Genomic DNA, 26889 nt, shown 5'->3' with positions numbered 1-26889 from the left:
TACCACAATTACTACTACCACATCTACTACTACTACTACCACTACCATCACTACCTCTACTAGTACTACCAAAACTACTACTACTACTGCAACAACTACTACCACTACTACTACTACTACCACAACTACCACTACTACTACTACTGCCACTACTACCACCACTACCACAACTTCTACTACCACAACTACTACTACTGCTGCTACCACCACTACTACAACTACTACAGCTACTAGTACTACTACTACTACTATCCCCCACCACAACTACTACTACTACTACCACCACTACTACTACTACCACCACTACTACAACTACCACCACTACTACAACTAGTACAGCTACTACTATGACAACTACTACTATTACTACTACCACCACAACTACTACTACTACTACAACTATTACAGCTACTTCTGCTACAACTACTACAAATACAGACACATACACAAACTCACACACACAACTATAAAGAATAACTCTGCATTGATCTGATGGGAAGGTATCGACATGTTGGCACACTCATAGATCTTTTCAAACCATGTCAGTGTCTGTAACTACGCTGTTAGATGTTTCTCTTCTAGTTTGAATTCTTTAAATATAGAAAGAGGTCATCAGTTTCACGTGTGTAATGGTACCAAATCTCTATGTAGGGCACTATTTTGCACAAGGTGCCCATCAGGTTCTTGTCAAAACTAGTGTCACAATATAGGGAATAGAGTGTTGTTTGAGACATAAACCCTGTGTCAACCAGGGCTGCTTTAACTTTTGAGTCTTTGCTTTTGTGAATGTTATTGCTTGATATTCATGCCTAGCTATTTCATGAATCAAATGTTACAGTTCTTTGGTTGCCACTTGACAGGATCAAGCAGGGACCCCTCAAAGCCTAAGCTAGTCAAATGTTGTCTGTTTCTATTTGGGAGAACCATTTCTGAAAAGCACCGTTAAAATATTTGATGCCTGAAGCAAACTGTATCCAGTTTGGCCTGCATGGGCTTGTTTCTGTGGCGGATTGGGGATGAGTAGAAATAATTTGTTCAGCATTTAACATATGGGAAAAGACTGGGGCCTAGCATAGATGAAAAGGTTTATATTTTAACATATAGACTGCTGATTGATATTTAATGTCTAAGGAATACACCAGAACAGCTATTATCTGTAATCTTCTTAATATAATGAGTTTTTACATTTCATTTGGAATTCACACAAACACACACACACATTTACTATGTTAACAGATTTATTTAGTGAGCTGGGGCAGTCATTCAGAAAAACATATTAGCATTTACCAACAGTCGTCTTGTCCTCAGTCCCGTCAGCGGTCCGCTCTCATTTATAGACTTCCTCCCTCTCATTTCCTCTCCTTTATATTGGCCACTGATCTGAAAGATATCATGAAAGCCAGCCTAGTGATTGGCCAGCTTGTGCCATGTTGTTTTTGCTTATCAAGTCCAGTCAGTGGAAATTACGAAAGAACGGAGGAAAGGGAGACAACCTTTGAGAAGGAACTTAATAAAGGAACTTAATACTGTATGTTGAACAGAAAGGCTTTGAAAAGCCAAGGACTTCAGACCTCAGCACACTTTCCCCTTCTGAGCTCATGGGCATCTATCTATGTCTATATATATCTATGTCTTCTGAGAGCACAATGTCATAGCATTCCCTTTGATGTACGGCGCCAGGGCGTTTTGTTTAAAGGACCAACCTTCTCCGGGCATCTTCTTTGAAGTGATAATTTGGTGGTCGCTGCATGAGGAGCACGGGGCTGACTCTAACAGAGACAGTGCACACACACACACACACACACACACATACACACACACATACACACACACATACACACACACACACACACGTGATCAGGCACACAACAGCAGCAGTAAGCCTCAATCTCCACTGACCACCACTTCACCTTTGGTCTGGCTGATTGCATGACTGACTGGCTAACTGACTAACTAGCTAATTGGCTGCCTGGATGACTTACTGGTTAACGGGCTGACTAACTGACTAGCTGATTGGTTGACTGGATGACTTGCTGGTTAACTGACTGACTGATTTACTTCCTGCCTGACTGGTTGACATCCTGACACTGAAGAGGATGGCAGGACTTATGAAGTACAATTAATTATCTTGATTCAACGAGATTATGCTTTTGTTTCCATTCTGTTTTACTTTCACATGGATCCAGCTTCTTAGTCAACCAAATTTTGTGGACAAAAACAATGTGGTCCGAAATACATGTCACTCAAATTTGGGGCAAAAATAAAAACGCGATCCCCTTAACAGAAACACAGGTTTTATTCAACCGAACTTAACAAGGTACAGTATGAAGTGACCTGAAAGAGTATTTACCACGTTCAATCTCAGTTCTATGGTGGACGGGTGCATTTACCAGTGAAGTGTTAAACCGGACGGGTGCATTTACCAGTGAAGTGTTAAACCGGACGGGTGCATTTACCAGTGAAGTGTTAAACCGGACGGGTGGATTTACCAGTGAAGTGTTAAACCGGACGGGTGCATTTACCAGTGAAGTGTTAAACCGGACAGGTGCATTTACCAGTGAAGTGTTAAACCGGACCGGTGTATTTACCAGTGAAGTGTTAAACCGGACGGGTGCATTTACCAGTGAAGTGTTAAACCGGACGGGTGCATTTACCAGTGAAGTGTTAAACCGGACAGGTGCATTTACTAGTGAAGTGTTGGGAAACAAAATACATGAGACCAATGGATGGTTCAGCATTGGCCGGTATATTTTCTGAATCAAGAATTGGCATTTTTTGTGAGTTTGGTAAACATCCAGACACTAGGTAGCAGTTTACCTGACTGCTTGCAGATGAGCTGTCATGCCAGGGCACCCAAGCCCATAATTACATTGGTAAATGTGACTGTGTGTGTGTGTGTGTGTGTGTTTGAGTGTGTGTCAGCTGTGCTAGCTAAAGTTAGATTTGCACTAATCAGTACATGTTCTGTGTGACTTGTTTTTCCTTCTTGCTGCTGTCACAAACAATAGCAAGGACATGTTAGCCTAGCCTAGCATAGCCTACCATGACATCCTTGGCTGGAGAGCGGCTGAACTAAAATATTCCACTACACTATTCCACTGGACCAATCAAAATGCTTAGATTGTTACTGCAGTCTAGAAATCATCTTGGGGGTGCACAGATCCAGACTAGAGGTGAGGAAGAAAAGGCAGTGGGTGTAGCATTTGGCTGGAACACAAGCAAGGAATATATATCCCCAGACAGACCAGGGATTGTCTCAAGAACCCCTCATGGTCCTCTCTGGATCGCATGCAATTGCAATAGGAATTGATCCATGACAATCATTATAATAAATGAATGTGTATCAGATATGAAATTGGCATGAAAAGACACAGATCCACAAATATTCAGTGAAAAGCGTGCCATTCTTTGTGTTGTCTGCAAATGATTGATGAAATAATACAGAGGAGAACGAAAGCATTCAGGATGAATAAGCATAAAACAAAGCACAGACATCAAAGGCAGTGTCAGCACGAGGAGAGGGGGGGGGGAGAGGGGGGAGAGAGGGGAGAGTGATGGGGGGGGGGGGGAGCGTGTCCCCTTTGTTGTCATTTCGGGCAGGAGATGAGAGCGTCGAGCCGTGGGGAGGTTGGTTGGTGGACCATATCCAAGCCTTATTACAGGCCTGTAATTACACACACCTCAGCCTTGCTGCCAGAACACACAGGCGGATGGAAAACCCACCTGGAGCAGCCAATCAGTGGACACACTACACACGTATTTCTATGGCCTCTTTATTCCCATACACAAAGTATTTGCGCCACATACTGAAGATGTTGTTCATTTTCAACAACCAGTGTTTTTCGATACGGTAAAGGAGTACCATGTGCATGTGAAAACCCAATTAACATTAACAGGGCACACAGGCGAGAATAGGGTCCTTAAAAACGAATAAACAGATGGCGTATTTGATGACCAGTACTGGGTCATGACTTTGGTTTGGCCGTACAAGGACAGCCTCTGAATCCAATTCGGACTGACCCATCTCAGTGCGTTGGGCGTTTGCAACCTGCAGAAGATGATGTCGAGATGGAAGGCCCGCGTGCACATACACACACACACACCTACACATACACACACCTAAACACACGTATCCAGCAAAAGTTAATGGCTGACTAATTAGATCGCTGGGATCACTGCATGGTAACCAGACCACTCATTACTCATTACTGATTGGATCGCCGTTGCCGTGGCCTTTGCCAAAAGGAGAGGGACTATTGGATCCTAATTTCCCTGTGGGAGGGGTCTGTGGGTTTTACAGAAAATGTGAGCTGCTACTCGATAAGGTCTGGGAGCAAAAGCCCAGTGCCTTTATTTAAAACAAACAACACCTGCAAATGGGGATACAATGAATTTCTAAAGGCTAACAAAACTGTCTAAACTCTGTTTTATCGACCTCCACCGAAACTGCAGAAACTTTAAAACTGTATAAGTATATTCCCATTAGGGTGTTTTTTGGTCTTTTCAAATCCAGATAACAAGCACGAACTGAACCATTTATTACCTTTGAATAGTTGTGCCCAGACGTCAAAGTCAAGGATGTCTGTGTGTGGATCAGGGTTGTAGGTGCTTTTAAAACTTTGGCCCAAAATATTTTGTGATCGTTCAGGGACAATTATGATAGATTCTGGGAGAGGATAGTTTAAAAAGGTAGTTTTCTCTTCATAAATTGATCCATTTATTTTGTGAAACGACCCATAAAAACAGCTTTCCGGGAGTCATGTCTGTCTGTCCGTCCTCTGCCGGGAGTCTGGAGTGCACTTCCTCCGACCAGTGTACTTCCTCTGTCCAGCCCCCATGGTCCGTGGACAGACATAGGGGACTACTCAGGGAGCAGGGTGGCATTTGGAAGGCACTCCATGTCTTTTCACTGCATGTCTTTTCACTGCATTTCTTTTCACTGCAGTGGTCTCAAAGGAAGGGAGAAATTACATTTCCATAAAAGAGAAAGATTGCAGGTCTTAGTTGAATTTCATGTTTTTTAATGGAGAACATCCATTCCAGCTCGTAGTCAGTTGCTATTTCACTTTTTTCTTTTTCTTTCTTTCATAGAGAACATCCATTTGCCGTTTAGCTGTAATTGCACCTCAGACATGGTTAAACTCCCGTTGAGATACTCTGACCTACACTACTTTTCAGATTTGGCACAGTGTGCTGCTGCCATTCATCTCAGGTTCAGAATATGGACGTTATGTATCTGATCTGATGTAAGGGCCTGGGATGTACACACACACACACACACACACACACACATAAGAAGACACACAGGCACACACTGTTGAGCCCAACTCCTGCCCCTCAAAACTCACAGGAAGTAATTGTGTCCTCAGTGTTCCTCAGGTGCAGAACTCTGATATGTTGTGTAGCCATGAGTGCTCTGAGAAACCTCCACTCTCTCTCCCCACTCTCCCTCTCTCTGACACTGATATAAAAGTAGGGAGCCTACTTTTATATCAAACACACCAGAGTTGAAAGACCATTCATCATTTAATTATCAACATAAAGCACACATGTTGCTCTCTCTGTGTGTGTGTGTGTGTGTGTTCATAATAGCGTTCATTGCATGAATTTATGATGCCTCCTCTTTGTAAGTGGGCAGTCCATTTTAGAATGGGATTCATGAAAGAGTAATGGAAATTCCTGGGTTGCTGAGGCCTTGTTGGCACACACACACACACACACACACACACACACACACAGACACTAGCGTGCACACACACACACACTTAAAACACAATGTAGATCACAATAAGTCACACACACTTCTTAGATGAACTCTGCTACAGCTCCTGTGGGATGCTATTGACATTTCAGTGTACAGCACTATCTGAATCTGGCCATGTTATCAGTTTACACGTGGTCCGTTTGTCAGACAGACAACACTTCCAAGGAGACAAAAACCTTTCTTTAATTTTCTTCCCAGGGGTGTGGAGTTGAGGGAGTGAAGCCGAGAGACAGAGAGAGGGTAGCTAGGTTGAGGGTGAGAGAGTAGCTATGTTACGAGAGGGTAGCTAGATTGAGAAAAAGAGTGTAGATAGAGAGTGTAGCTAGATAGAGAGAGAAAGAAGATTGCTAGGTTTAGAGAGAGAGTTTTGCTAGATTGAGAGAGAAAGAAGATCACTAGGTTGAGAGAGAGTGTAGCTAGATTGAGAAAGAAGAGAGCTAGGTTGAGAGAGTGTAGCTAGATTGAGAAAGAAGATTGCTAGGTTGAGGGAGAGAATGTAGCTAGATTGGGAGAGAAAGAAGATCACTAGGTTGAGAGTGTAGCTACATTGAGAGAGAGTGTGCATAGCCAGATTGAGAGAGAAAGAAGAGAGCTTGGTTGAGAGAGAGTGTAGCTAGATTGAGAGAGAAAGAAGCTCGCTAGGTTGAGAGAGACAGTAGCTAGGTTGAGAGAGAGTGTGTGTAGCTAGATTGGGAGAGAAAGAAGATTGCTAGGTTGAGAGAGAGTGTAGCTAGATTGAGAGAGTGTAGCTAGATTGAGAGAGAGAGTGTAGCTAGATTGAGAGAGAGAGTGTAGCTAGGTTCGGGGGGTAGCTTGTTTGAAAGAGAGAGAGTAGCTACATGTAGGTTAAAAGTGGGAGAGTTGCTTGTCTGAAAATGTGAGAGAGATTAGCTGGGTTGAGAAAGAGAGGGAGTAGCTAGGTTGAGAGAGTGTATTCAGGTTGAGAGAGAGAGAGAGCCCAACATTTTAATAACAACACCTCCCTGATGACATCCAGCAAAATGTTCCCATTGGACATTTCCACCATTAGCATGCACTCAAAAGCGAACATCTCAGTCCATGAAGTATTAATGGAGTCCTGGCTGTATGAGTGCCAGAAGGCCTGTTTGAATCAGATCATTGTGTGACTCTCTGCTAGCTGGGCCCTTTGGGTCTCCACCATTACAGCTGTTGTGTAAAATTGCCATAAGCAGCGGAGCCATTAGCCCGTGTCTCTGTCCCGCCGAGGACATCATCTGCCCTGCCCAGGACGCCAATCAGGGAAGGAGAGGCTGCATCAGAATAGACCCTGGGTAGACTGTAAAACATCAGAATTGAATATTGGTTGGCTGGAAAACATCAGAATAGACTCTGGGTAGACTGTAAAACATCAGAATAGACTCTGGGTAGACTGTAAAACATCAGAATTTAATATTGGTAGGCTGGAAAACATCAGAATAGACTCTGGGTAGACTGTAAAACATCAGAATAGACCCTGGGTAGACTGTAAAACATCAGAATTGAATATTGGTAGGCTGGAAAACATCAGAATAGACCACCTGGAAATATTTTTACATGAAATGTCTTTATTACACCCCTCTCCATATTAATGTTGACTAAAATGCGGAACAATATTTTTGAATTGGAAACACTATAAATCCTCTACCACATAGTTCTTCCTCCAACTTTATGATATTCATGATTAAAGCCCTTCTTTCATTGCTGCATCTCCCAGTGGACTGGCGGGCAGATGTCGAGATATGTCTCTTCCAAAGCACACACCATACCCTTCTGGTGCTTATCACTGGTTTATCAATAGACTATGGGTACAGGAAAACCACACCAGAATCCACTGGGTACAGGAAATGTGTACCGAAAACATCAGAATAGACTCTGAGTGAACAGGTGAACAACATCCTTTAGTTTTTTACCCTTCAGTGCCCAAACTTGTGTTAGCTGGCTGTTCTTCGTAAAGCTGACGATTAACAAGGAGGTGGATGTCAATATTAATCCCACTGATCTCACATGCAAGGTGAATTGTGCTGATGTGTGAATTTGGGAATGCCGCAGCGCCAAGTCACTATCTCGGTTCCAGACCGGAGTTTGAATCCTGCTCGTGTGTCAGCTCAGAGTTTCTGCGGGGGTGTTGCAATTGGCCAGCGCTGTCTGGGTTTAGGGGGGTTTGGGTTCGAACACAGTTGCCTGTATCTTGCATCTCTTTGAAGCAGTTTGGGCGCCTGCGACCTCAATCGAAGTCCGGAGAGTGTGTCCCTTCCGACGCGTAAGGATTTTGAGTCCGGTCTAGACTTCCTGTTTGAGGAGGCAGCGTGACAAGAACCAGAACAACACTGGATGTGATGGGGAGGAGCAATATCTCTGTCTGCTGGGAGATTCAACGATGAAGCACGGCTGCAATCACGAAATTGGAGAAAAATGAGTTGGGGATTTCTAGCGTTTCCAATTCAATAATGCTGTGGTGCATTTTAGCCAACATCATTACAGTGTCGTGTTTGATAGAGGGATTTAAAGACATCAGTCTTTAAATGGTGACACATAAATGCCTGGTTTTGAAATGACTTTTGAGCACGAATCTGCCTAATGTAAGAAAGAAATACCTTGAAACCCACAAGTATCCCAAACGATTAATGAGGCATTAGGAGATTAATATAAAATGAGTCATTCAGACAAAATATACCATTCACAGGGTACAATTTGAATTATTATCCCTCCAAAGTGGTCAGCTTGAAAGGATGACTATGCTGATTATAGCTGAATAATAAGCATATAGCAGCGCTCTAACTGTGAAGTTACTGACAGGCACTAGTTATGGAGTTTGCTGGCGTATACACATTACAAAGTCACTAGCGAAAGTCTGATTGACTGGATCCGAACCAGCAATTTGATCTAAATTCATTCAGAGTCGAGGTCTCAGGATACCTACATCCATGAGAAGCCTATAAGCGCACATTGTTTTATGATCTGACAATTACGGATACAATGTTAGTTGAGTTTACGCCAATGAAATGTCTGTCATGTACCTTTCCTATGGAAATGTATCTATATCATTGCAGTTTTATGCTAAACTGAATTGTACGCCGGGGGGGGTTCAAATTTTGGATGCCGATTTCCTGAATGTATATCAGGTGTATGAAATCAAAATGTCTTATTTTTGTAATTTGTTGATTACTTGTTAATAGATGCAAACTGGCATCTCAGGGTTTTGGGGTGTTTAACCAATGTTGCAGCCATTGCTACATCATGAAGACACTCACAAATGAATGATGTTGTTGTTATGTTGTGTGTAGGGGCGACTCTTAGCCCTGGTATATTGACCATATGCCACACCCCTTGGTGCCTTATTGGTTAAAGATGCAATCTGACTTTTGTGATTTACAGGAAATAACTAATTAATCCTCTCCTTTCGGGTTTATATATGTAATATGTTGTTTACATGTGAGTAAGTAGAGTCACTGAAGAATCTCGATCTCTCCCTTCATAATGACATTGTACAACATTTTTGGGACCCCTTTCGGGCTCAAGAGCCACTTTAACAACCAGGGGCCAAAAGTCGCAGACAGCATCTTTAATTAAAAGCAGACGAACTGTTCTACATTGTAATGTTTGCTAAAAACTGTCTCAGCAGTAGCATCCCTCTGGCATGCTAAATGGCTTCCTTCTCCCCTTTAAATGTGGTGCACGATGTAGGTTGTAGAGTTTGGTTTGGAATGCAGACCTAGTCTGGTGGTCTGTACTGAGGAAGCAGTTGATTGGCTGATAGGAATGCTGAACTGTACTTATCATCTGATTGGGTTTGAATAGACCTCCCTGGTGAAGAAATCCATCGTCGGTTACTTATTGTTCCCCATTTTGTCCTTCTGGTAGCTCTTTTGTGATGTGCAGGTCCCCGAGGTCCAGAGTTGAATATGCAATTATTACCAATGGAATAATGGAGTCTCTCACTGTCTTTCTCTCCCTCCTCACCCCCTCCCTTTCTCTCCCTCCTCACCCCCTCCCTTTCCCTCCCTCCTCACCCCCTCCCCCCCTCTCCCTCCTCACCCCCTCCCTCTCCCTTTTCTGCCCATACAGATCGACCACATTATATTTTGTGTCTTCTTGGAGAATGATTACAAGATCTACAAGGAGAAAATCCCTCAGGTCTTCCAAGGTAGGTCCTGTGTGTCAGATGTGCGACTGTCAAATCACGTTCCCCGTCCTCAGTCTAGAAAACAGTGCTTTGCCGGCAGGCGGTCTTTTGAGGGGGGAATCGAAAGAAACAATGACAGACAACTAGCCAGAGAACTAGCCAACAAGCCGTTCAGATAACTAACAGGTCAGCCAATCCACTGGCCGGCTGACACCAGTGGCTCATTTGTGGGATGAAGAGGGCACATCTTGCTCAGGGAGTTCCAGGTGGTATCCAGAGCAAAAATAACCAAACACACATCATTCTACTGCCGGTTCCTCGTCCCCCAGGGACACCAAACCCTCTACACACACACCCACACACACACACACACACACACCATGTCACCCGGGTCTAGACTCCCCAAGTCCCCATCACTGAAGGCTACATGGAGTCCACGGAGGATTGGAGTTGAAAGGCTGAAAGGGACGTAGTGTCTGTGTGCTGGTGGGCGACTGTTGGCACCTACTTCCTTCCCCAACTTTCCAACTCCCAGGCCTTCCTCTCTCCCTCCTCTCTCTCTTCTCTTTTCTCTCTCTCTCTCTGTTTCTCTCTTCTCTCTCTCTATCTATATATAAAATCTTTCTCCGCCATCTCTCCGTCTCTCTGACAGTTTACAGTTTCAGGCCGCCGTCTTCGTGTTCCCCCTACGCTGCCTCCTGTCACATCAAACCATTCACATTATCCAGACCCCACCCCCCCACCTCACCACTTCTCTTCCTCTACCCCCATTTCTCCCTGGCTTTCACAGTCCCCCGTCCCTGTCCCTCCGGCTCTTTTCAGACAGATTGTTTTGGAATGATGACACTGCCAGCCCCCCAGGGCCAGTTCTAGGCGTAAGTGACATAAGAGGGGGCCCCCAAACAAAATGTTGTTCGGGCCTCCAAATGGCTAGATCCGGCACTGCTGGGCCCCATGCACTGGAGGAGCTGCTTGTCATGTTAGCGGTGTACGATGGGTGTGCACAGCCGTGGTTTCTCCCTCCGTCGCTGGCTGAGTGCCAGTGTCATGGGCCGTCACTGCCTCTCCATCATCTGAGTGGGATCCAGGTGGGGGACAATGCGAGTCCTGGGTTCAGGAAACCTGGGACGAGCTGATTCATTATTTATTACCAATGAGCCATTGAGAACTACTACGTTTCCTTCACTACAGCGTGTGGGTGTGTGTGCGCGTAATTTTTGAACATAATTCTAAGAGAAAAGACCTCCTGCTGATTGAAAGACAAAACATGCTGTTGCATTTTTCTTGAGTGGAAAAGCTGTATGTCTAGATTGTGCTAAATAAAGTTAGCTAAGCACTCCTAAAGCTTCCAGTTGTTGACCTTCAGGGACTTCTTAATGAGAGTCTTAAGAGCCGGAAATTATGGAGAGAAATTAAATTGGAGACCTTTAGAGAAGGGCATGGCTAACAAATGCCCAAGTGACATAGTGTGCTTAACACACACACACACACACCAAGTTTCCCTAAACACAGTCTGGGCTTTGATGTGACCTTTGAACTCACAAGTGAAAGCCACTGATTTTACTTTCTTCTGGGACGTGTGTGTGTGTGTGTGTGTGCGTGTGCGTGCGCATGCGTGTGGTCTCTAGGTACTGATGACCTTTTCCCTCTCAGGGTCACTAAGGGTCAGCGAGGGTCAATGTATCTATCTCCCCCCATCTTCCTCCCCGACTCTCTACCTCCCCCGTCTCTCACAGCCACCATGTCCATCTTGGGATAACTCTGAGGCAACCCCTCATTTAACTACGCAATAAAGAATAACTAAGAGTTCCTTCCTCTCCATTGACCCTGCTGAGTTTAAAGTGGTGATTATTACCTAACCGTACATACAGATGCGGTTACACACCACTGGCCCCCATGGCACAGCCGTCACGGAACTGTCAGCCATTAAGGTCTCCGCAGCTTCCTGACTTCCGTGACTTTGGGTCTGAGAAGCAGAGATTTGTCTGTATGGCTCTGACGTTTGCAGTGGCTAATCTCCCAGTATGAAGGAAGACTTTTCCTGTGCTTGAGTGGCGTCGGAGCGGGAATCGGAGCGGGAATCTGCGTGGATCAGAATTAGCTTGGCAGGTGTCCCCTGAATGATGCCAGGGAGTAGCCGTGGAAACGACAGCGGTGTCTGGTCTGTGCTCAGCCTGTTGTAACACATCCTCATCATCATCACGGCTGTTCAGCGGGAACAGGAAGTGAAACACAGACAGACTTCCTGATGCATCCTGATTACATCACATGCTGCTTTAAAGCCAATCTCTCATTTAGTCTAATCCCCTTCTCCCCTCTTTTTCTCCACACTTCTGTTTTTCTCCCTCTATCTTTCTCTCACTATTATCTCTCTGTCTCCATCACACACACACACTCACACACACACACACACACACACACTCACATGCACACCCCTATGTCACTTTCTCTCTCTCTGTGTAGCTAAAACATTGTCTCTTCCTTGATTCTCCTCTCATTCTCCTGCCCTGACAGGGTATCTAACCAACACAATCCGTTTCTCTCTTTCACTGCCCATATCTCCGTGCGACAGTGGCTTTTTCTCTCCCTCCTCTCGATCTCTCTTCAATTTCCTTCTCTGTTTTTGTGGCTTTCTCTGTCTCCCACCTTACCAATGCCTTGTCATCATTCCTACTTTAGCATGTCTAGACAGAAGAATGGGGTCTTATTCGCCCTCATTTCTGTGTCACCTTCTCATTTCTTATTGTAAATGTGCTCTGTGTCGGTGTCCAGTGGGATATTAGCTGTATCTGTCAAAACAATGGATGAAGCAGGATAGGCAAACAGGGCATTTGCATCCAGCAGATTGTTTCATTATGGTGTGCATTCCGATGAGCTGTTGATATAATATACAGCTCCTTTGGAAAATATTTTCACCTTCTCTACATATTTTTGTGTTGTAAACTTTATTTATAAGTGCCTTTGGCAGCGATCACAGCTTTTAGTCTTCTTGGGTATGCCTCTACCACACCTGGATCCAGGTTTTGCACACCTGGATTTGGTCAGTTTCTCTACCTCTTCCTTCCGATTCCCTCAAGCTAGATGGAGAGCGTCTGTGCTGAAAAATGTATATTCACCCAAGTTTTTTTCCACTCTGGATCACGTTTTCTTCAAGGACCTCTGTGTATTTTGTTCTGTTTTTCCTTCCCTCAAGCTTCACCTGTCTCTCAGCCCCTGCTGCTGAGGTGCTGCCACCACCACGCTTCATCGTTGGGATGGTATTAGACTGTACTGTATGAGCGGTACTTTGTTTTAAAATGTTGGTCTAATCAGATCAAAGGTCCTTCAGGTGGCATGTTGTATTCCTTTTACACCGGAGTGTCTTCAGTCTAGCGACTCTCCCATAAAAGCCTGATTGATGGAGTGCTGCGGATATGGTTGTCCTCTGGCAGGTTCTCCCATCTCTGCAAAAGAAACTCTGAAGCTCTGTTGGAGTGAACATTGGGTTCTTGGTCACCCCCTGACCAAAGTCCCTCCTGCCTTCTTGCCTGGTAACTTTGGCCAGACAGCCAGCTCTAAGAGTTGTCTGGTGGTTCCTAATTTCTTCCATTTCATTTTGATGGAGCCCACTGGCCAACTAGGAACTTGCTATGCTTTAGCTATTTCTTTTTTTAAAACCATCCCCCGATATATGCCTCGAAATAATCTCAGAGGTCTACAGAGAGTTCTTCAGACTTCAAGGTATAATTCACTTTTGGATGAGACTAAATTGCTGTGTTAGGGTGAGTAGTGTGTTAGTTGGACACTTTTTGAGTATTGTAAAAAAGGGACTAATGATTTTCCTTAAAAAGCCAATAACAATTACAAAAATATGCAAATATGAATTTATGGAGCAGATTATAAAATAAAATAAATCAATACAGAGTCACTATTGGAGAACAACTACAAGAAAAAGTGACAATAGAGCCACAGCTCCCTGCATGAAAGCTGAAACTGAGATGTAAATATGCACCTCAGCATGAAAACGACCCAAAGCACAATGTCAAAGATACAACTGAGTGACTAGGTAATAAAAAAGTAAATGTCCTTGAGTGGCCGAGGAAAAACCAAGAACTAATTCTAATTGAAACTTGGCGGCATTACTTAAAGATTGCTTGCTGTCGATGCTCCCCAAGAAACCTCACAGACTATGAACAATTTGGTAGAGAAGACAAAAACTGCCGAATCAACGTGCACAAAGTTGGTAGAGACCTGTCCCAAAAGACCCAAAGACACCAACAAAAAAATATCTTTAAAAATCTAGAGTGACCCCAGAGGGTACATGTTATATTTGTACTTTTAATTAGAACAGCAGTCATTGAAAAATTAAAATAATCGATGTGCATAATCATTCACTTGGTTAATACATAGCCGCTTTAATTGATATCATCACTCACTTGGCGTTATGTTATTAGCATGCACGCCGGCACACGTGCACACGCATGAGTATATCCACACGTTGTCTGCGTCATTATTTTATTTTGCCGTGATCCAAAACACACGCGTGCCCAGATACACACATTGTCCCACATATCATGATCAAGTGTGTCAGCTCGAGGGCGTGTCAGCTCGAGGGCGTGTCAGCTCGAGGGCGTGTCAGCACTAGGTTTTCCATTTCAATCAGTATGACATCACTGAAGACTTGGGTCAGCAGTCACAGTTATTCGTTTTTTGTAATGGAGCATGTTTTGGCGTATGTGCATTCTTTTACCTGTATAATCTGGAGTATAAATGAAATGAATAACTCAATGTACTCTGTGAAGACATTAGTATACATACGTTGGAGCATTGTTCTGCAGTATGCCGTCCTGCAGTCATGGTGCATACTCCAGCACACAGAGGGATTATTTGCAACCTTGGTGGGTTATTTTGCAGCTGCGTTGGTTTTGGAGTACGGTGGAATTATGTTCAAATTGATTTTCAGTGTGGTAGCTACTTTAATATGATCTGGGTGAATGACCACAGGCTCTGTTGCTGTGTCTTTCTGTCTCACACACACACACACACACACACCTGAAAGGACACACAACCTGTCTTATGCAATATTCCCTGTGGTTTCTGGAGTGGTTGGCTTCTCTCGTCCATTCCCGCCCTCTCTCTCTCTCATGTAAGTTTTTTAGTTTTTTGATCTTACAGTATTAGTTTCGTGAGGGTTTTGAGCAGAGAGGGTTTGCAGAAGTGTGTGGTTGGACGACGGCGTCTCACTTCGTAGCGGGGCAGCCTGGTCTCTCCCTCTGTTCACGGTTTCAGCTGTACACCTCATGCAGGATTGAAGACAGAGCATGTGAGCGCATCGAAGGCCCAGAAGGGCAGGCCCCCTTATTGATGGATTCTGTGAGGGATGGTAGAGTGTGGAGGGGGACGCAGTGCTGCGGTAGCTGAGTCCTCTGTTGGCTTCAGGCTTTTCTGACATTGGTTATCTCTTAAGTGAAGGATCACACTCGTTGCAACAAGTTTCTGGATTAAATGTTTGGAAAGAGTGCGAACGTCACACATAATTTCTCGGGCATAAAACAGAATTTTTTTGTCAGAGAGGAGGTTCCCGGAGAGGTCACAGTGTCAGAGAGGAGGTTCCAGAGAGATCACAGTCTCAGAGAGGAGGTTCCACAGAGATCACAGTGTCAGACAGGAGGTTCCACAGAGATCACAGTGTCAGACAGGAGGTTCCACAGAGATCACAGTGTCAGACAGGAGGTTCCAGAGAGTTCACAGTGTCAGAATGGAGGTTCCAGGCTTCACAGTGTCAGAGAGGAGGATATGGTGGTTCACAGTGTCAGAGAGGAGGATCCAGGGTTCACAGTGTCAGAGAGGAGGATCCAGGCTTCACAGTGTCAGAGAGGAGGATCCAGGCTTCACAGTGTCAGAGAGGAGGATCCAGGCTTCACAGTGTCAGAGAGGAGGATCCAGGGTTCACAGTGTCAGTATTGGGATATGGAGGTTGACAGTGTCAGAGAGGAGGATATGGAGGTTCACAGTGTCAGCATTGGGATATGGAGGTTCACAGTGTCAGAGAGGAGGATATGGAGGTTCACAGTGTCAGCATTGGGATATGGAGGTTCACAGTGTCAGCATTGGGATATGGAGGTTCATAGTGTCAGAGAGGAGGATATGGAGGTTCACAGTGTCAGAGAGGAGGATCCAGGGTTCACAGTGTCAGTATTGGGATATGGAGGTTCACAGTGTCAGAGAGGAGGATATGGAGGTTCACAGTGTCAGCATTGGTATATGGAGGTTCACAGTGTCAGTATTGGGATATGGAGGTTCACAGTGTCAGTATTGGGATATGGAGGTTCACAGTGTCAGTATTGGGATATGGAGGTTCACAGTGTCAGCATTGGGATATGGAGGTTCACAGTGTCAGTATTGGGATATGGAGGTTCACAGTGTCAGTATTGGGATATGGAGGTTCACAGTGTCAGTATTGGGATATGGAGGTTCACAGTGTCAGCATTGGGATATGGAGGTTCACAGTGTCAGCATTGGGATATGGAGGTTCACAGTGTCAGAGAGGAGGATATGGAGGTTCACAGTGTCAGCATTGGGATATGGTACATGTGATTTTACAGGTCCCTCCTGATCTTGAGTCATATTGGCATTTTAATGTTAAGAAATGATGGAGCTTTTCCTGAGAGATTTTCTTGGTTAGGGGAAAAATGACAAAGATTTACAAATCTGAAACAATGACAAGAGGTGGGGTCATTCAGTGCTTTTGGAGAAAACACATGTTCATGAAATAATGCTTATGGTCCTTTCTCTCTCTCTCTTCCTGCTCGCTGTGTAATTCTCTTACTCCCGGTCTTTCTTTCTCCCTTAATTTAATTCTTTGTCATGCTCACACAATTAAATGTTCTAACTTTCAATTTAATAGACTTTATTGACCGTTTAAATTACTTATTGGACTGACAGCATTAAGGCAATACGAATACTACTGCTATTAAGACTAATACTACTACTACTAACTACTAATACTACTAATACTACTACAAATACTACTACTACTACTAATACCACTATTAACTATGAATACTACTAATACTATTTAGACTACTACTACTACTCACTACTAATACTACTACTAACTACTACTACTAATACAACTACTAACTATTAATACTACTACTAACTACTGATAATAAAAATACGACTACTACTAATACTACTACTACTACAAACTATTAAGACTACTACTACTAATACTTCTAATACTACTACTACTAGCTATTAATACTTCTACTACTATTGGAAATAATAATAGTAATTACAACAATGGCAATGGTATTAATATTAAAAGCAACTACAACAATAGTATCACAATAAAAATACATATTTTCTCTCACCTCGTTCTGTCTCAACTCTCTCTCTCCTAATTATCTCTCTGTCTCCTCTCTCTCCTAATTATCTCTCTGTCTCAACTCTCTCCTAATTATCTCTCTGTCTCCTCTCTCTCCTAATTATCGCTCTGTCTCAACTCTCGGTCGGTCGTAACTCAGTCTCAACCCTGTCTCATCTGTCTCAAATGTTTTAGCAGCTGAGAGGAGATTTTCTTAGTTGATAATGTGTTTTCTTTATGCTTGGGAGCAGATTTCAAGGTCAGTTCTTTTGTATAAGGGTGGAAGTTGCATTTCAGTGGCTTTTAACTGACGTAGGTCTGGGGGGGGGTAACAGGGACACTGAGCGGGTTCTGAGGGTGAGCCAGGGAGGAGGACAGTCAGACCTTGTAATGGGTGGTGAGTTCAGAGTGGGGCAGGGAGGCGGGACTGGGGTATGTTTCAAACAGGGTTTTCAGATCGTTGGGGTTTATGTTCTTTGCACTTCTAAATGTCATGTTACGGTCGACACGTTGAATGGAAAGGGGAACAGAGATGTTGACCAGAAGACACCAGTGGAACAAACTAAATCTAATATGTGACCTTTGTTATGAGTGGGGAAAGTGACATTCTGGGTGATATCAAGACCGTCAATTAGGGACATAAAAGCTGCAGCAGAATTACAGCTGGCTATCTTGTCAGTGTGTATATTAAAACCTACCAGACATACAGTTAGGTCCAGAAATATTTGGACACTGACACCATTTTTATAATTTTGTCTCTCTACGCCACCACAATGGATTTGAAATGAAACAACCAAGATGCAAGTGCAGACGTTCAGCTTTAATTCAAGGGGTTGAACAAATGTAATTGGACAAATTAACACAATCATAAATGAAATAAAAGGATTCACTGTCGAAAAATCCTTTGCAGGCAATGACTGCTTGAAGTCTGGAAACTTCAACCCACCAAACGCTGGGTTTCCTCCTTTGTGATGCTTTGCCAGGCCTTAACTGCAGCTGTCTTCAGTTGTTGTTTGTTCGTGGGTCTTTCTGCCTTAAGTTTTGTCTTCAGCAAGTTAAGTGCATGCTCGTTCAGGTTGAGATAATGTGAGTGACTCTGCCATTGCAGAATATTGTACTTCTTTGCCTTAAAAAACTCCTGGGTTGTTTTCACAGTATGTTTTGGGTCATTGTCCATCTGTAAAGTGAAGCGCTGTCCAATTAGCTTTGCTGAATTTGGCTGAATCTGAGCAGACAATATATCCCTATACACTTCAGAATTAATCTGGCTGCTTCTGTCTTCTGTCACATCATCAGTAAACGCTAGTAACCCAGTACCATTGCAAGCCATGCCATCACACTGCCTCCACCATGTTTTACAGATGATGTGGTATGCTTTGAATCATGAGCCGTTCCAAGCCTTCTCCATACTTTATTCTTCCCATCATTCTGGTACAGGTTGATCTTAGTTTCATCTGACAAAAGAATGCTGTTCCAGAATTGGGCTGGATTTTTTAGATGCTGGCAGTCCTATCTGGTCTTTGTATTCTTGAGGCTTATGAATGGTTTGCACCTTGTGGTGAGCCCTCTGGATTTGTCTTCTCCTTATGGTATACTTGAATACTGATATGCCTACCTCCTGGAGAGTGTTCTTCACTTGGCTGGATGTTGTGTAGGGGTTTTTCTTTACCATGGAAAGGATCCTATGATCATCCACCACTGTTGTCTTCCGTGGACGTCCAGGCCTTTTTGTGTTACAGAGCTCACTAGTGGGTTATTCTTTTTTCAGAATGTACCAAACTGTTAATTTGACCAATCCTAATGTTCCTGTTATCTCTCTGATGGATTATTATTTTTTGCCTGCAAAGGATGGCCTGTTTCACTTGCATTGAGAGTTCCCTTGACCGGATGTTATGGGACTACAGCAACTTCCATATGTGAATGCCACACCTGGAATCAACTCCAGACCTTTTACCCGATTCATTTATGAAAAAATACTGACGGAATAGCACACACCTGTCCATGAAACAACTTTTGAGTCAATTGTCAATTACTTTTGGTCCCTTGAAAAAGAGGGGACTACATATTAAAGAGCTGTAATTCCTAAACCCTTCCTCCAATTTGGATGTGAATACCCTCAAATATTTTGATTGGACCAAAAATAATGGATAGTTGAACTCTTACATTGTGTGAAGTTTCGACGAGATCCACAGTGAGTATATCTTGGTCGGCGAAAAATTTCGCTGTTAGCAAACAGGACTGGGGTAGCAGTGTAGCGCTGGGAGTTCAGGCGTATTTTTAGCGGGACGCTGGTGTTGATGGCCAAGTAGAGAGTAACCCACCAGAGAAGGCGTCATTCAGAAGGCGGGCGGGGAGACTGAAAACACACAGACGGGGCGGACTTGTAAACGAACAGGATCCCAGATTCGCTTCTCCATTCCGTACCAGGCCGAGATTGGAGAAGAGGCCCGCAGCGGACGGTTGAGTTAGAGAATTAACAGGACAGGTAGGAGATCCGACTGCAACTTCCCTAGCAATTGTTTGTTTGTTTGTTTCAGAAAAGACAAGCCTGGAAATTTAGCTTAGAAAGTTAGATAATATATATAATATCTATAAAGAAGTGGCAGGCTGCTGTGCCAGCGTTCTCTCCTCTTCCCATGACTTGAGTCTCCACTCTCTCTTTCTAACTTCTCAGTCTCAGTTCTTTCTCTTTCTTTCTCAAGTCTGTCCTTCTAATTCTTCCACTGTCTCAACTCGCTTGTTATATTTAAATCTCTCTGGCTGTCACTCGCATGGGTTCCCTCTCCTTTCAAACACTATTTACACGATACTTTAGTAGTAATGACATGGTTCATTTTTACACTCTGTGAGACATGAAGAAATCCCCCTCCGGTTCCAGTGGGAGGCCTGTCTCTGTGTGTGTTTGCGCTGGGACTTGGAGGGACCTAAAGCCTGTAATTTGTGTTAAAGGCAGCAGGATGTGTGTTTGTTGTGATGAGATGGGGGGGGGGGGGGGGGGGGGGCATTGGGGCGGACGCACGAGTACCATCGGGGGGCGGAGGGGGTTGGGGGAGGTGGGTCGGGAAGAGGAACCTCCAAGAGGGAGTGCAAATGGAGCGCCTGTGCATGTGTGTTTTATCAGCCTAACCCTGGGGAGTCCACAGTGATGTCATGGTGTGTCAGTGATCACACCGTCGGCGGAGGGGTGCCGGCTGGGGCCTCGGTCTGCGTCCCAAGTGGCCCCCTCGAAGTGGTGCACTAGATAGGAGGCAGGCTGCCTTTTGGGACGGCGCCATGTCTCCCAGTTTGATTTGGCTGTGGGTGGTAATTGTTCGGTATCAGACGCATACTGACTGCCAGGCGTAATGGTTGGACCAAAAACCCCAAATGTTCTGCTGTTGTTCCTTACTGTGTTGGGAGAGAGGATGAAAGGAAGTGTAACTGAACCTTTGAAACCCCCCCGCCCCCCCCAGTCCCAGCTGGCTGTTCTGAAGGAGGTTGTATTGAATATTGGTGCTTTAAAGATGCACTCCAGAGCTTTTATGTAATGTCTACCAATCATTTATGGAGTGGAGATCACCAGTCAAATCGGCTCCCATTTCTTTTCCATGCGATGTTAGCATTGCAATTTTTGTGACACGTTAAGAAATTGGACCGTGACATACAAATGTCTTGTGCTTTATGTACTTGTGTGCAGTTTGAAGTGTAAGTTGCGATGTACATTTCACACAAATGATAATGATTGTTAGCACAACAGCAGAGTTCCTGTGAACCTTCGACACGCTACGTGCTCCAGTGTACTTTAAGTCACTGCGCTAATGCTAGTTAGCGTTGGCCTTTAACCTCAATCAAACTCATTGCCAAGACTTAGAAATTCTATCCGTGGCTTCACCTGACTCCAGGAAAGTAGATAAAGAGCTTCTTTGCCAAATCCTGGACTGTCTCTTTAAGATGGTGGAGTGCATTACAGTACAGTGACAAGTTAAGCCAGTCCCATCCCTCTGCGGTAACCCTACACAGACGGCTTATTGGCTGGAACAGTATACTCCACCAACCCAAAATCTCCCCAGTCCTCTACTGTGGCAGGCTGCCCCTGCCAGACCAGTGGGACTGGACCTCCATGAACACGGTAGCTTTAGGTTGAGACATTCTTCTCCTCACACCGCCTCTTGTGCACCTCCCCGTCCATGCCCATCTCCTCCTCTCTGTGCACCTCCCCTTCTATGCCCATCTCCTCCTCTCTGTGTACCTCCCCATCCATGCCCATCTCCTCCTCTCTGTGCACCTCCCCGTCCATGCCCATCTCCTCCTCTCTGTGCACCTCCCCTTCTATGCCCTTCTCCTCTCTGTGCACCTCCCCTTCTATGCCCATCTCCTCCTCTCTGTGCACCTCCCCATCCATGCCCATCTCCTCCTCTCTGTGCACCTCCCCATCCATGCCCATCTCCTCCTCTCTGTGCACCTCCCCATCCATGCCCATCTCCTCCTCTCTGTGCACATCCCCGTCCATGCCCATCTCCTCCTCTCTGTGCACCTCCCCTTCTATGCCCATCTCCTCTCTGTGCACCTCCCCATCCATGCCCATCTCCTCCTCTCTGTGCACCTCCCCATCCATGCCCATCTCCTCCTCTCTGTGCACCTCCCCATCCATGCCCATCTCCTCCTCTCTGTGCACCTCCCCATCCATGCCCATCTCCTCCTCTCTGTGCACCTCCCCGTCCATGCCCATCTCCTCCTCTCTGTGCACCTCCCCTTCTATGCCCATCTCCTCTCTGTGCACCTCCCCATCCATGCCCATCTCCTCCTCTCTGTGCACCTCCCTATCCATGCACATCTCTTCCTCTCTGAACCTCCCACAGGCTTATCACCACCTGATCTGCGGTGATGTAGCGCTGCCTCTGTGACTATAGCACTTTTAAGCCAGGCCTTGAAGACCCACAGAAATTGAGAGCCTGAGGGAAAAACGATAGATGAAGATAAAAAGCCAGAGAGAGAAAACTAGGTTTTGGGAGAGATTACCTGAACCATGGTTACAGCTATAGTTCTAAAATTCTAAACTAAACTCATACATAGTTGGCTAAACTCAACATATCAAAGTGGTTAGACTCTTGGGCCAGGGACAGAAAGGTTGCTGGTTTGAATCCCCAAGCTGTCAAATTGAAACATCTATTTATGTGCCCTTGAGCAAGGCACTTAAATATATTTCTCCGTTTAAAACTTCCTGCTAAATCTGTAAAACATAAAGATGTGTGTTAATCAGACAGATACCATTACTATAACACTATAATACCAGATCACCTTTTAGTCGACTTGTGGTTTGCTAGCATGTTGTGGATGGATGTTTGCAGACTAGCTCAGAGATTTGCCAGATCAAGTACTGGTACTTTCTTCATCCTTAACATTAGCCAGATTTCACAAACTTTAACATCTGTTTACCTTTCAATTTGTTCTTAACCAGGGCTATCATATGATATTAATTTTTGTTTGTCTGATTGAATGAATACAGCTACATGCAGAAACTAAAATGTCAAGACATGCTATAATTCTGTTGCTGCCGTTTTGGCAAGGGCAGTCGTTTAATTTGAATATCAATGCCGGCATGGGTTCTAATCCCATCTGCTCCTCTTCCAACAAAACTGTACTCTACCTGTTACTTTTTCTATCAACTTACTCAATCCCTCAATCAATGAATTTAATCTCTTTTCTGTCCTATGTATGGATACTGAAGTCCTGGAATTTTTCACAATGTTCCTGTTGAAGGATTTCCAGGAATCTGGAGGAAACGAGCTGGCAATTCATGAATCCCCCAACCTGGATTTCAGAATAACCGAAAGTTCCCGGGAATGTGTTAACCCTTTTTCCAGCCAATAGAAAATAATAAAAACTGGATGTACAGTAAGTCTAGTTGGCTCGGGACTGCAGCTGTCACAGGGCACTCTCATTGTTTCCTAAAGCAGGACTAGATTAATGTAGTGTCCCCTTTTATTCAGTGTTATACAAAAGAAATCTTGTCGCCCGGCCCCGGGGGGGAGAACCCACGCAGACCGAGGGTGGAACGGTGGTTTCTCCGATGACAACAGCTTTTCATCACGTCAGGCTGCCAGAGACACGCGCGCTCTCACACAGAAATGCACATAAGCACCGCAGCGGCAGTGGTTGTTTGGTGTCCTGATAAACTCTGCCGGGTGTGTATCGACTCCCTACCTCACCCTGACCCCTGGGTGACCTTCTCTGACCGTTGACTTGGCTACCTAGTGGGCTGAGCCCATGCCAGTGTTGCCGTGGAGATCTCCATATTGCAAAAGCTTCTTCTGATCATTCGCATATCCATAAAAAAACAAACATGTGCTGCGCTAATGAGGTGTACCAGAAAATAACAGAGAGGCCCGCACAAGGAACAATCCCGATGACCTGTTTTATTCACCGTGTTTGATCCACAAGGATCTTCGTTATGTGGATAATTGGGAGAGCATTCTGTGCGCAGGACTTATTATAATAGTGCCTAGATATATTATAATGGTGCCTCGATAAGCCTGGACATTCACATACATCATTCATAGATGTATGTCAGTCCAATTTATTTTCCTCTTCTCTGTGCAAGACTCTGTAAGCAGGGTTTCATCCGAAAATGGAACTGTTCTGTGGAAGCTTCATTTGTCTGTGGTATCTGAGGGACGTACTGTGACTCCAACCACCCCAGATACAAACAACAAGAACTTGACCACAAGTCACCTGTTGACATGAATATACTGCACTGTCATTGTACTGTCATTATCCATTCCAAAGAAAGTCATTATCAGCGACAAACCCTTACACACGGAGTTTCCCGGTGCTTATTAAAATCTTCAGCGAACATGGCCAACCGCTGGGCACGGAAAGTGTGAAGAGGAAGATGACGAAGGTGGAATTGATGACTATCAACATACAAACAATTACACAGAGCTTGGCCTTAGCATGTTTATCAGAGTTGATTACTTTTTTAAATAGGTTAATATTTCAGATCAAATCACCTTGCCCAGGTGGAAACTTTAATTGTGCTTTGTCACCAGATTTGACACCAGATATTAGCAGATTATCCCTGAACACAGTGTCAGTTACAGTTGAATAATTACTGCATAGTTGGAGAAGATTTTTTTTTTATCAGACAACCTATTTATTTAGGCCAATTTAAGAGCAAGCAATCAAAATGTGCATTGTATTATAGAAAGCCCACTCAGCAGATTTCTTTTACTAAAGAACTTTGGGATGTAGACTAGTGTTTCGACAATAAATCACTACTAACAGCTGCATAACTTTAATATGAGAATACAAATATTTTAAATGTATTATCGTAATAATAAAAGTATTTAAAAAAACACCTCATTATTGGACTCATAACGCAAACTATGTCTCTTGTACTTTCAATATTTGTATCACTACTTGCCCTGTGCGTCTTAAAGCTGCTAGAGCATTAAAGACAGTAAGAAAGAGATGTAGACAGACAAAGTTAGAAAAAAAATCTTGACTGACTTCTTTTATTACCACGGGTCTTTTCAATTACCGTTGCTGCCCTTTTTGAACACACGGTGTGCTTGCCATTCATAGAGAAATGATAGCATCCACCACACACCCTAGCCCTAGCTTGGAAAGGACCCTGCTTTAAAGTGTACGAGGAGCATTTAGGCCTCTTTCAGAGCAGTTACATGTATGCATGTATTCCTTCTCTGTGCTCTAAGGATAGGAGGCTGCTGGGTTAACTCATGAGGTAGGAGAGGCTTTGTGAGTGTTTCGGTTCTAACAAACAGAGAGAGAGAGAGAGAGAGAGAGAGGGAGGGAGGGAGGGAGGGAGGGCGGGAGTGGGCGGGGGTGTGAAAGGAAGAACAGAGAGAACAGAAAAAGATCAGTAATTCAGCATCACAGATTAACCTGTGAAAACCTTATTTATAACCATATTTACGTGTTTGGGGGGTTGTCTGTTATGCAACTGAATGCTCATTCATCTGTGAAAGATCCAATCCTAGGGTAAAATGGCATCAGTTTAGGGACATTGGATTACACCCTTTTACAACCTAATGTCCCCACAAGGTCGAATTTACCTGGTTTTGATATCCTTGCAGGGATTTCAGATCCCCAAATGTATAGTTATAATAACTACATGAACACACCCACAGTACTCACACACACACAACACACACACACTAATTCCCTCCTCCATGCTTGCCTTTATCCGGCTTACCTGCTGTCAAAAATATCCACAGACCACCAGAAGAGCATGACCAAGAATCAGCTGAAAACACCCTATCACTTGTCCCCATGAGTGCAGCCACAGAGCTGTGTTGTGGCCACACACACACACACACACACACACACACACACACACACACACACACACACACACACACACACACACACACACACACACACACACACACACACACACACACACACACACACACAGGAAGCCGCAGGTGTATGCACAGGCACACGCAAACACGTGTATACTGTACACACACATCAACAATAAGCACACACACACACAAACTGCCAGGTAGGGCAGATAGACTGTTATCTGTTTGCCATCGACTTGACCTCATGGCTGGAACTCGCCGATAGCAGCTATCAAGATCGAGCTATTGACATGTTGCTTCTGCACGGTGTGTATCCTCGGTACCAGCGCTGACTCGATCCAGAACCTGTCTGTGTCCTGCACGTCACTGGCGCCGTATGACTTGGAAAAAAATCACTAAACAATCCTGTGAATGGAGTCTGTCAAATAAGCGCTAAAGGATGAGTAATCATCTGTGCCTTCATGCAAAGCTGACGGAGCGCTGTTCCGTAACAGTGCTCCCAGATAGATTATCATCTGTTTGAAGAAGTATCCCTTACAGTGTGGCCCGGGATTCAAACAAATGTAGAAAAACAATAATATATAGCAATATCATTTCTATTTCTGCTTGAGCAGACCTCCAGGGAGCATTTCCTTTGACACTGAAAACATATTGCTATAGTAGTTCAATTCATTTCAACAGACAAGACAGTTTGAAGTGTGGAGTAGTTAATCTGAAATGAACAGATGCTGCCTCTACCAATGGACAAATGCCTGCTGAGGTAATTTTTAACACGTTACTTCATTGAAGATTAAATTCACGCATAGTTGTCAATTGAACACAAGAAACTATCAGAATTTGACTTCTGCTTTTAAGCCACGCCCCTCCAAAGTGTAGAAATACAGACGCTGCCACATTGGGTAAAAATTGTGGTCGGGTGACTTACTCAGTGAAAGTGTTTTTTGGGTGACATACTGATAATTGTCGACATCATTGTCACAGATGAACAGTCAGAGACACTGTCACAGAGACACTGTTGTTATGTCATGCCAATGAAGTAATTTATTTGAGAAAGACTAAGAGAGAGAGAAAAATATAGATTTTTTTTAAATGCAAGAGAGTTGATAAAAGATATATTGAATGAGGTTTAATGTTACGTAATGTCAATTGATACAGTACAAATTGAATTATATGTTGTATAATGTCAGTTGATACATTTACATACAAACCCTACATAAACTGAAAACCCATTATAGACTGAAAACCCTTTACATACTGGAAAACCCATTATAGACTGAAAACCCTTTACAGACTGAAAAACCCTTTACAGACTGAAAAACCCTTTACAGACTGAAAAACCCTTTACAGA

The 26889-nt window shown here is 44.1% G+C and overlaps 1 protein-coding gene across 3 annotated transcripts in view; it reads left to right on the top strand.

The window, feature by feature from the left end:
• Positions 1 to 26889, top strand: part of macrod2 (mono-ADP ribosylhydrolase 2) — a 659853-nt gene that overhangs the window by 590222 nt on the left and 42742 nt on the right. For all 3 annotated transcript variants that reach the window (XM_029120510.2, XM_029120511.2, XM_029120509.2), the window contains exon 9: positions 9830 to 9908. In XM_029120510.2, coding sequence (XP_028976343.1) covers positions 9830 to 9908 — 79 coding nt within the window. The remainder of the gene's footprint in view (positions 1 to 9829; positions 9909 to 26889) is intronic.

This window comes from Esox lucius, chromosome 6 (genome assembly GCF_011004845.1).
Source record: "Esox lucius isolate fEsoLuc1 chromosome 6, fEsoLuc1.pri, whole genome shotgun sequence".
Lineage (NCBI taxonomy): Eukaryota > Metazoa > Chordata > Actinopteri > Esociformes > Esocidae > Esox > Esox lucius.
This window is presented reverse-complemented; position numbering and strand designations above follow the sequence as displayed.